The following is an 11526-nucleotide window of genomic DNA, read 5'->3' on the forward strand; positions in this document are numbered from 1 at the left end:
TTAAATAAGGGGAGAAATTTGATTGGTTAACTTCCAGTGACTGATGGTTATTTCTTATATGCAATGAAATGTTATGTGAATTTTTTTCTATAGTACTGGACAGGATAAAACTTTACTCATGCCAAGTATTCAAAGATAAATTCTGCACAATTTTTTGAAAAGTAAAAATTTAACAAAGACTAATAGGGGAAAATCAATGATGGTATTACACCTACAAGAAACATCGGCTTTAACGCCCTAGATGTAATATCAATACTAGAACATACCGCACAGGCAAATCGACATCCATCTCTAATATGGATTTAACCACTAATGGATGAAGTACGTCTGTCAACATTTCATTACCCGAGGCAACCCTTCAGGTCAAATCTTTGTATATGCTCGAACAAAACGGAATGTAAAATGCTATTTTTCTCCCTTTCCCCTTACTTTAATAAATGTTATTTTATTTCAAACAACAATTGGGATATGTGTGTTCTTTGCAGAGGATTTTAAAATGGTTGTATATTATTAAAGCAACTTTGTTCACTAACTTGAAATACCACAAAAGACAAAAGATCTGCTTGATGTTTTGACACATATATAAAAATTGACAGAGAGAACCGAAAAGGACCTAAAGTTTACGATGAAAGAGATTATTTCTGAATTCCAATTGTGAACTTCCCTTTTTTGTTTAGGTACATTCCAGAACCATCTGCATATGATATATATTTCTCCCAGATGATACAGTATTCAAGAACTTTCCTTTTGTATCATGATTTACTTAAAGAAATACGCATATAATATTTGATTGGCTATAATGCCAAGAGTATTTTACTATACTCCCGTAGTGCGCCTTGTATTTTCAAAATAGTCTTAATTCCTTAAAAAAAAAAAAAAAAAAAAAATAGATATTTGCCCTATGGACGTTAAGCAAACGTTAATCAATCAATCTCCTGTTTTTGTGTTGAATTTGGGGTCTAAATAATATTGAATTAAGTTCATTGAAAAATTATTTTTTTGCGAACAAAATCATGATTTTGCTGACTATTTTGTCAATAAGTTTCAATGTCCCTCTTGTATGTTTCTCCTGTTATCTTTTTTATTTTTTATCTTGAATCTCTGTCACAGCTAACCTCGAATATATTCACTTGTCGAAGCCAAAATATCAAACTGTGGTTAAAATTATAAAATTAAAAAAAAACAAACTTATTTTTCATTTAATATAATAAATTAAAAGATTCTGCAATAACCAAACTACCAAAATTCTATAAAGTTACAGTTTTGTTCGGAAAAGCACCTGATTTCTGATTATATATTTGCATCAAGCAATATACCATTTCTCATTTTGTTAAGAAAAGGGCATTTTGCATTTTGTTTAGATCACTCAGACATTTAGTTTGAGTATTGTCATATCACATTACAAATAGGTTCAATCGGCAATCATCGGATGAATCCGCTACTGTTAGATGAAGGTATGGAATCGGCCGAGTTGTGACGAATGTAAATAGGTTATCTCAAATACAATCGACCACTTTGTTGTTTATGACGTAAATAATGGCACAGATCTAATTCTCTACAAGCTTATCTATCTTTCTTTCAGTTATATACACCTACAACTATTGTTTTCAATATAAAAATATGAAAATAATTGGCAAGCACAACTTGCATGCTCCTGTTAGTTTTCCAATCCACGGTATTTATGTAAAGAAGATACAATGGATAAGCGTTGGTTCGTTAAAAGAGAACATGAGACCGGTGTGTAAATGAATACGCTTATGTCACCGGCAATGGTTTCAAGCTTTTCTAAGCTTTATTCTTCTTGTTGGACTTCTTGTGTGTGGTCTTGGTAACAGCTATGTACTAATTGTATATCACTGAAGGAATAGCGATGGTTATTATTAAGGTTTGGTTGCTGGGCATTACTAGGTCCTTGAAGTTCTATACTATTGGAGTCTTGTTCTTCTGAATCGGAGTTTTCCAATGGAACCTCTGATCCTAAACCTGCAATGTTAAATAAGTTATTGTGAATTATTTTATATAATAAATCATCAATAATTATATAATTTTAATTGTTTAAGTGGTTGTGTCTTAATCTGTAATTCTTTTTTTTTTATATAGTTTTTACTTTATTAAATTTTGAAATTCATGCTGTTTCTTCTGCTGATATGAAAACAGCTCGAATCTGATCATGAAGATGCACAGAACTATTAAGCAATTGTCCAGACTAATTATAAAGGCATTGTAAATTTGTGTAAATTTGAGGTAATAACAATTCTTGCCGCCATATATCATTAATTAAACAGTTACATGTATCCATAGTTATTTGTAAATTCTCAGCTTTTGGATTACGCAACTGTTGATTGTAGTACCGTTTGAATCAGACAAACACCTTGTTCGGGAAATATGCGTTTACAAACAGCGTAAACTAAAACCAATTTCTTAAAATTAAATTCGGTATTTTATTAATCCACGTTGAAAAGAAATTTCTAAGAAACTAAGGTTCAAACTTCCTCGGGAAAATAGGTCTCTTTTTGGTCACTTAGTTCCTTACGTTTTTACATTCAAATGTGTTTGCTTCAGCGCTCCTGCTGAATTAAAATAAAACCTCAAAAGAGCTCCGGGCAAAAGAAAATACAAACTGTTCTTTTCATTTAGAATACTAAGCCAGTACTCAAAATTATAAGTATAGATTTACGCATATTTGACTGAAAAAATGCAATTTTGTTCATATATTTTAATAAAAATGAGAATGGAAATGGGGAATGTGCCAAAGAGACAACAACCCGACCATAAGGCAGACAACAGCAGAAGGTCACCAACAGGTCTTCAATGCAACGAGAAATTCCCGCACCCGGAGGCGTCCTTCAGCTGGCCTCTAAACAAATATATACTATAGTTCAGTGATAATGAACGCCATACTAAACTCCAAATTGTACACAAGAAACTAAAAGTTAAAATAATACAAGACTAACAAAGGCCAGAGGCTCCTGACTTGGGACAGGCGCAAAAATGCAGCGGGGTTAAACATGCTTGTGAGATCTCAACCCTCCCCCTATACTTCTAGCCAATGCAGAAAAGTAAACACATACCAATACGCACATTAAAAAAAAATACACGTACCTGGATACACAGTTGTTGGACTGAATTTGTCCCTTTTACATTTTATCATTGCTATAGCAGCATGTCGGAAACATTTGTTGAAGCCAATGTATATCAAAGGATGAAAACATGTACTGGAATATGCCATGTAATATGCAGCAAACACATAGGAATCTATCCATGGGGGTAGCTGTAATAAATGAATATGTGATGTAAAATACAGCAAAAACATAGGGGTAGCAGATTTGTCTGATGAAAAAAGGTGATTTATATAATCAATCCATCAATATAAAAAAGAAGATGTGGTATGATTGCCAATGAGACAACTATCCACAAAAGACCAAAATGAAACAGACATTAACTACTATAGTTAACCTTACGGCCTTCAACAATGAGCAAAACCCATACCGCAGAGTACCATCACAAGTAAATAAATGTGGGTCCTACATCAAAAAGTAATTAGAACTTAGGACAGGGGACACTGGACTATTTACTGTAATTCAATGATTGGGTATAAATATTATTTTGTGAATTTTAGTAATATTCGATACTTATTTTGTATTTGTCACAAACTTAATATGGATAAAGTTTATATGGCAATAAATATTTGAATTGAATTGAATTGAATTGTAATTAGATAATAAAACTAACGCATTGATAATTTCATTTCATAATAAACACATATTTCCTAACAGCATAATGTTGTTAAAAAAAAGTAACAAAATGCGTAAGGGACACTTTTGATGTTATACTCATACCAACTAACACCTATAAATTAACAGATATCGTGGCTTATTTTACCAAAATAAATTAAGTATCAATTTTTTCTCTTTTAAATGTTTTTTTCAAAAACTTTTCAAAATGTTTTATTTTTTTTTTGTTTTTTTGTTTTTTTTGTTGTTGTTTTTTTAAATAGAAATGAAAGTAATATTCGACCGTTTACTAAGTTAGATGTTCACTCATTAAAGGAAAAATCCACCGCCCCACCCTTATAGATAATAATAACAATAGTAAAATTTTATCATCATATTAAATAAAGATAAAAAATATCATAATGATGTAAGTTTAGATATGTATACAATTATATAAAATCCTTTTTCATAAATATTTAGAAAAATCGTAGAAATGTAAAAAAAAAAAAAAAACACGACATGACATTCTGCATGAATTAATGTGGTTCCTAAATGCATTATTTTATGTCAGATCATTAAAATGTGAGTTGATGAAGTAATGTAGTCCATATCTGTTTCGAAGACTATGCTTGATTGATTGTTGGAAGCTTAATGTGCAGTGACAAATATCGCACGTATGTTCAAGACGATGAAGAGTTAGACTATGAATCCGGTAACCTATTTTTTTCAGTAAAACTCTGATCGTACATTGTTTAACAAGACATGCATAAACCGGCATAAAACGCATCGACTTTTTACACATGCATTCACGTTATACTGCAACATAATTAAAGCATTAAAACCAATGTATAAGTGAAGAGTTAACTTCTGACTAATTCTTTCAGATAAGAAGCTGCTTTGCGAAGGCAACTTTAAGTTGATAAACAAATACACGTGTACCATTTATTTGTAATTACTTACTGATATATGAAAGAATTGTTAATGTTTTGTTATGCAGTTTTGTTATATATATGAATAAAAGGAGATTTGCGGTAAAAACGAGAAAGAAACCCAACGAAAGAAGATTACAACAGATATCGGCAGTCTTCATTATCATATTAAATTCTTTACAAACTTATATATTTGTCACTGGACGTTAATATTCACTTCTCTGCTAACTGTCCTTATTTTCAATTATAATAAATATAATTAAGAATAGAAACAGGTAATGTGTCAGAGAGACAACAACCCGACCAAAGAGCAGACACTAGGCGAAGGCCACCAATGGGTCTTCAATGCAGCGAGAAACTCCTGCACCCAGGCGCGTCCTTCAGCCGGCCCCTAAACAAAAATGTATACTAGTTCAGTGATAATGAATGTATTATTCTTACCTTTGAATGTGCGTTTCTCGTTCTAAAGACATCCCAAAGTTTAAGGCATTGTTGTGGTGTCCAGCATATAAAAAATACTAGCAGTACAGATAACAGCATGTTCAGAGCCTAATAAAAAAATGTATAAAGATTATGTATATTTTATTTATAAAATGAAATAAAATTGTGTTGGTTATTTACCAAATTCAATTCCGTTTTAATTAATTTGACTTTTAATAAATCGATTTTTTAGTTATCCTAAAAATGCTTAAACATAGTCATATCAAAATTATAATGATGAAACAATACGATTTTAGATGCAAGGTCATTCGCGCTACATTTTTTTACATTCACTTCATGAATGATTTTTTTTAGCAAACATTTGTTGCAGTGATCTTTTAGCCAGCATTCTCGGTGGTCGATACAATTCTGTGTTGAAGAAGACGGCGCATTTCATCTTTTCCTAATATTGGACGGAACTTGACTGTCTTTATTTGTTGTTTTTTTCATATGATTTTTGTTGTTGCCATGATGCATTGACATTCACCAATTATTTGATCCTTTATAATGAACTATTGTTGTTCCCGAAAAAAAAACCTATGGACAATAACTTGAATAGTACCCAGCCGACTTTGAATAATTGAAGAGCTACAAATTTGAAAACGAAGTTGTGCTTAACAAATTGTATGAAATGACCAGAAAAAAGAACAAAATGTTATTTTTTTATTATTTCAATAGCTATTAAGTCATAAAATAATTCAGTAATGAGCATTCGCAAAGAATTTAGAAATATCAGGTTATGTTAAAACTTTAAAAAACCAAAAAAAAAAAAAGAAGAAGAGCATTACTGAAAATTTAAATGTCAAATAATGTTAAATGAAAATGCGAGCCGTATAATTCATTTGAATTTTCTATTTAACTTCTAAACCTTGTTTAATCATAATACAATATCTTTTTTTAAGTTCTAAAGAAACACACATTTGAGGCAAATCACGAAAAATGATAGTCGCAATTTTTTTTTGTGGTGTTTATAATATATATATATATATATATATATAACTCGTCTAAACATCAACCCAACAATGTTAGATCTGTAAATTTGCTTTCGCAAATTTTTGGTTCTTCCCTCGCCGGGATTCGAACCCATGCTACTGTGATATCGTGACACCAAATCGCCTGCACTGCAGCCGTCCCGCTAGACCACACGACCACCTGGGCTCTCAAAAAAAGAGCTTTCGCTGGCCATGTGTTACCTTTCCACGTCAGTTTTAATCTAGCGGCGTACTACAGTACATGATATATAAGGCATGAAGATGTTATTGTTACAGATCAGCTAAATTATCTATATATATATATATACATATAGCTTGCTGTTCGTTGTGAGCCAAAGCTCCGTGTTGAAGACCGAACTTTACCTCTAATGGTTAACTTTTATAAATTAGACTTGAATGGAGAGTTGTCTCATTTGCACTCTTCTTAAATCTATGTATATTGTAACATGAATTTGAAAAACAATATATAAAAATATAATTACCTTTCTCTTCATGTCGAGGGTTGGATGAAGAAATGTTATTGGAATGTCCGACTTTTTACGCTTCCCCATAGAAAGTACAATACAAACACACATTATCCATAACGGTATAGCATAACCAATTATGAAAAATATTGTCGTATATGCCTTTCGAGAATCCTTGGAAGGAAACTTTGCTTGACATAGCACTTCGTGTTTTCCCAAAAAGTCAAGTTCCACTAAATGTGTATATAATAGCCATGGCAACGCAATAGCTGCACCACAGACCCATGTCAGTATAATAACGATAATCTGGTGCCCTTGAGTGAGCCACAATAAAGAAGGGTGTTCCGAAGCTAGGAATCTGTCCAAAATGGTAACCAGTAATGTGAATATACCAACGGACACTACGAAAACTAAAAAAGACGGAAAACGAAATCTAAATTTCTGTACAAACAGTAGTGTCTAAAAATAATTACTTTGAAAAATTAAAACTTATATTTAGCTGTTATTTAATATACATAAAATAAGATTTTTGTTTTTTTGTTTTTTTGTTTTTTTTTTATTATTTTTTCATTTTAAATAATGTTCACATATTTTCGTATTTTTAAAACATGCTTGCTGATATTTAAGAATGAGTTATAAAACAAATAGGGTATTTTCTTACCTTGTGAAAACGTGTTAATTTTGCAGAAAAAAGACCCAAGAATCCATGTTGACGGATTAAAATCGATCACTAAATGAAGCCACATGCAAGTCAACGGCACTAATATGTCCGCCACAGCCAAATTGAGAATGTAATAATTGAATTTTGTTCGAAGGCTTTTGGTAGACAAAATTACAACTATCAACGTCAGGTTTCCGAAGAATGATAAAAACATTGCAACAGCATAGGCGAATATTTTGATCGCTTTTTCATCGTCTGGCATTTCATGTTTCTTCACTTTGCCAAACAAGTCCTTTAAACTTAAATTGCCTAAGTCGAAATCAAATGTATGATTACCAAAGCCAAAATCCAAAGGCGAATTCAAGTTATCCATATTTTTTTGTAATTTCTCATTCAAAGATCCTATGATTTACTTTAAAGTGTTCATGGTGAAATAACCTATTGACTATAGTAGAAGAGACTATACAAATGTTTCTAAAAGTAGGAAAGATAAGGTCTGCAAACCAACCTCTAAATCAAAATGACATTTAACTTCTTATCTTAAATACTGAAATCTTATTTAATCCTTTCCTATACAAATACATCAATTTAAATATCAATGTAAACAATCAAGTCTGGAAATCTTTGTTTTACGGGAGTTGTTGACACACTTGACAACTTTTCGGTATTCGTTTCCTCCCTCCAGGTTAAGATCCGTTTAATAGAATCCAGAGTAAATACTTTTGCTGTAACACTCTGTTGATCTGGTACCTAGTATGACAAGATCGATATTAGCCAATCCGCTGCAAGTAGTCGCGTGCTGTTCCCAGTTTAGCTCTTGGAGTGTTTAGTTCCGTTTTGTATTTTCTATCTTTGTGGTGGTCTTCGTTCAAATTTATTTTTAATTTTTTCATTGTTTACGAACTTTACTGATCTGTGTTGACCGTAATATCAAACAATTCTACCTTCTTCCTGATATTTGATATCATGTTTCAGAATCGTGATGGACCTTTTAAATTATACCTTTGAAACATTAACGGTACCAATCATTGTTGTTACACACAATCTGAATTACGATAATTTATACTTCTCCAGTGATCCTCGATTAAAAATATTTGAAAATCCAAAACCTAATACAAATGCTGAAGAAAACAAATGATAACCAAAAAAGACCCAAATTTGAAGACATACTTGAACAAGGCATATGAGCTATATGTGCACCAGGGAGATTACCGACCGTACAAGGGCTGTATAGGTAGTGAAAAATTTCTATTTGTTGTTCCTTGATTTAAAAAATTTCGAAAATTGTTAAACAGTAAATTATATACGTATACATATATCAATATTTAAAACTTTATCAAATAATCAAATGCGTTACTACGTTAGTTGTCCATCAACTGGTTAAAAAAGATGACTGAGATGTTCTATTTTTGGTCCTTTACAGATTTTGGTAAAGTGCGGATGTTAAAGGAGCGTAACACAAAATGACAATGGAAGTGTGTTGACTGATGAAAAAAATCAAAGTAATGGAAATTAAAATTTACATGTAAAATGAAGCCATACACATAAAAACACACACAGAGTATAGTTTATTATTTAGATTCAGCGATTTATGATGCAAACTAATGAAAAATTTCTAAAAACTTCAAATTTTTGTAGATCGAGAAGATATTCATGAAATTGATGTTTCATTTTGTCATATATTGGTCAATCTAGATGAAACGTGTTACACTGACGATGCGGAATATCTATCACTAGCAGTTTTGAACTTTGGACTGTCTTTTCTTGACAGGGGTGACCTTGACAGGGTGGAACATTTATTAAATATAAACGCTAATATCATAAAGTGGTTTGTAATTGATATAAATTGGAATAAGGTTATGGATTTAGTATATTAAAAGTTGTGTTGTCATTCTATTTACGTCATCACTACGTATGTACTCTAGTAAATTATGTTACAGATAGAAAAGGGTGTAACATTGTTCGCCCATATTAAGAGCTAGATATTTAATTTTAAATTTGTATGATTAAATGTACTCTTGTTAAAAATATTAGATGAATGAATTTCGGTCGTGCAAATTTTGTAGCACTTTGTATAAAGCGTGTCCTTCATACCGGTCGCAGAACATTGCTTTTCACTGCACTTTCCCCACATTATATACGTATTATTTTTTATGCAACTGTTTTGTACAATACATTGAAATTCACCTTTTGTCGTAGCGACCCTGTTACTTAGTCAGTCCTTTAAAACTATTACATATAGAAACCTTATGAAAATACTTGTCCGTTATAGAAGCTGGTATGTTGGTATAATGCTCTTTTGAATTTTTCGAAAAACTAAGGATTTTTCTTGTCCCAGGAATAGATTACCTTAGACGTATTTGGCACAACTTTTTGGAATTTTGGATCCCCAATGCTCTTAACTTTGTACTTGTTTTACTTTATAACTATTTTGATATGAGCGTCACTGATGAGTCTTATGTAGACGAAACGTGCGTCTGGCGTACTAAATTATAATCCTGGTACTTTTGATAACTATTATGTCTCTTCTGGTATATTTGGGGTCAAGCTGTAATGACAATGGGTTGACGTCTTAATGAGGAATAACAAAATTCTCGCTTTATCCATATATACCTCTAACCAATTGATAACATAGAAGTGTGCATGTGCATACTAATCTACGTATGTATACAAAATACTGAAATCTACCATTCTGACTCAAAACCGATCCGTCTTTAAATTTACTCCTTTATACCGAGTGCTAAGCGAGAAAGCAGCAAGCATAATTTTACAAGTTTGAGGGCATAATATTTAAAATTTGGCCCAATAAGAACCTGAAATATTCAAACTATTTCACTAATTTAGTGGACTAGATGACGATTACTATTATTAGAAATGAAACGTGATGTCCACATCCATATTGTTATATCTTCAAAATTTCATTCTTCATTTTCATACATAAATAGAATTTTATCTAGCCAAATTTAGAATTTCAATTCCTTCAAATCAAAGTGAAAATTGACATCTGTTACAATGATAATGGTTTAGGATAAATTGAATTTATTCTAAAAACATTTTACTATGAATTCCGGTTGCATTTTTATTTTATTTTTTTGGGGAGAGGGGGTCGTTATATTTTACTTATTTCATAATATAAATCCTTATGAATAATTTATAATAGTAAGATTTCAGAACTAAAGAAATTAAAATAAAAAAAGATAAAGTTACAAAAATATTATCTATGACTGAACTTTAACCTGTTTAATATGCCGATTGTCGCTCCATTCATTTTAAAAAGACCGAAGTACGGAAAGTCGGAAAGTACATACGAAGAACGATACAGAAAACAACAGTTCTGTCAATTTATACCACAATGAAAAACATCGAAGTTAATTTTCTAGTTCACAATTAGTACACAAATTTATGGTGAAGTTTGAATAAATCATCTTATTCTTTATTGGAATCTTGCTTGTTAATTGTTTTATACAATCAACTATTCAGGAAAATAAAATTTACACTTGAAATAGATAGAAAAGCTGACCAAAAGTGTTAATTTAACCTCAGACGACCTTTGCAGAGTGGGTCGTTCTGGTGTTTGTGCTCTTAAACGTTATGTATGACTTCACAAACTTCTGGTCTAAAGGTACCACAGAAACACGTGACATGCATGCGCACTAAAATTCGTACCAGGTATTTTGACAAGAATTTATTATTTTATTTCGTTGAAATTAAGGGTGTTCGCTTATCTTGTTTTTTTTTGTTTGTTTTTTTTTTTTGTCAAACATTCTCAATTCTCTGGTGTTATTCTGTAGTGTATTTAAAAATTTGGCCCACTAACTTCTACTTTTTCGTAGTTTGACTACATATAGTTTAAAATTTCATCTTTGAATAAAATTCTTGTTATTTTTTCATCGTTTTTGAGAGAAAAAGGGTGCCAATGTTAAATGTATTAAAAAATTTAGAGTTTATTATTTCCCGCCAAATTTTCAATGACTTATACACGCCATGCTTCATTTTTTTCTGCGTTTTTTATTTTTTTATTTATGTATTAGCTTGTTATTTTGAAACAAAGAAGCGAACATCCTTAAAGAAAATTCCCAATTTCCCAGATCAAAATATGTCGTAGTATACACACAAAAAAAAGTAGTGGATTTTTACATATTATAATTCGTTTGAAATTTATTTTGTACGTACAAAAACAATTTGCTATTTTTAACGGACAATTAAGCTAGCTTATTCTTTAAAGATACTATACATGATAAAACAATACATTTTCTCTTCTTCATTAAAATTTGTCAGAAAAACAAA

General features: G+C 31.1%; 1 protein-coding gene across 1 annotated transcript; it reads right to left on the minus strand.

The window, feature by feature from the left end:
• Nucleotides 1-1183: 1183 nt before the first annotated feature.
• On the minus strand, nucleotides 1184-8221 carry LOC143044927 (QRFP-like peptide receptor). Its single transcript, XM_076217190.1, has 5 exons — nucleotides 7240-8221; nucleotides 6597-6988; nucleotides 5084-5191; nucleotides 3103-3271; nucleotides 1184-1983 (listed from the first exon to the last, which is right to left on the minus strand). The coding sequence occupies exons 1-5, from the start codon at nucleotides 7610-7612 to the stop codon at nucleotides 1793-1795; spliced, it is 1233 nt and encodes a 410-aa protein (XP_076073305.1). The 5' UTR covers nucleotides 7613-8221; the 3' UTR covers nucleotides 1184-1792.
• Nucleotides 8222-11526: the final 3305 nt, after the last annotated feature.

This window comes from Mytilus galloprovincialis, chromosome 9 (genome assembly GCF_965363235.1).
Source record: "Mytilus galloprovincialis chromosome 9, xbMytGall1.hap1.1, whole genome shotgun sequence".
Lineage (NCBI taxonomy): Eukaryota > Metazoa > Mollusca > Bivalvia > Mytilida > Mytilidae > Mytilus > Mytilus galloprovincialis.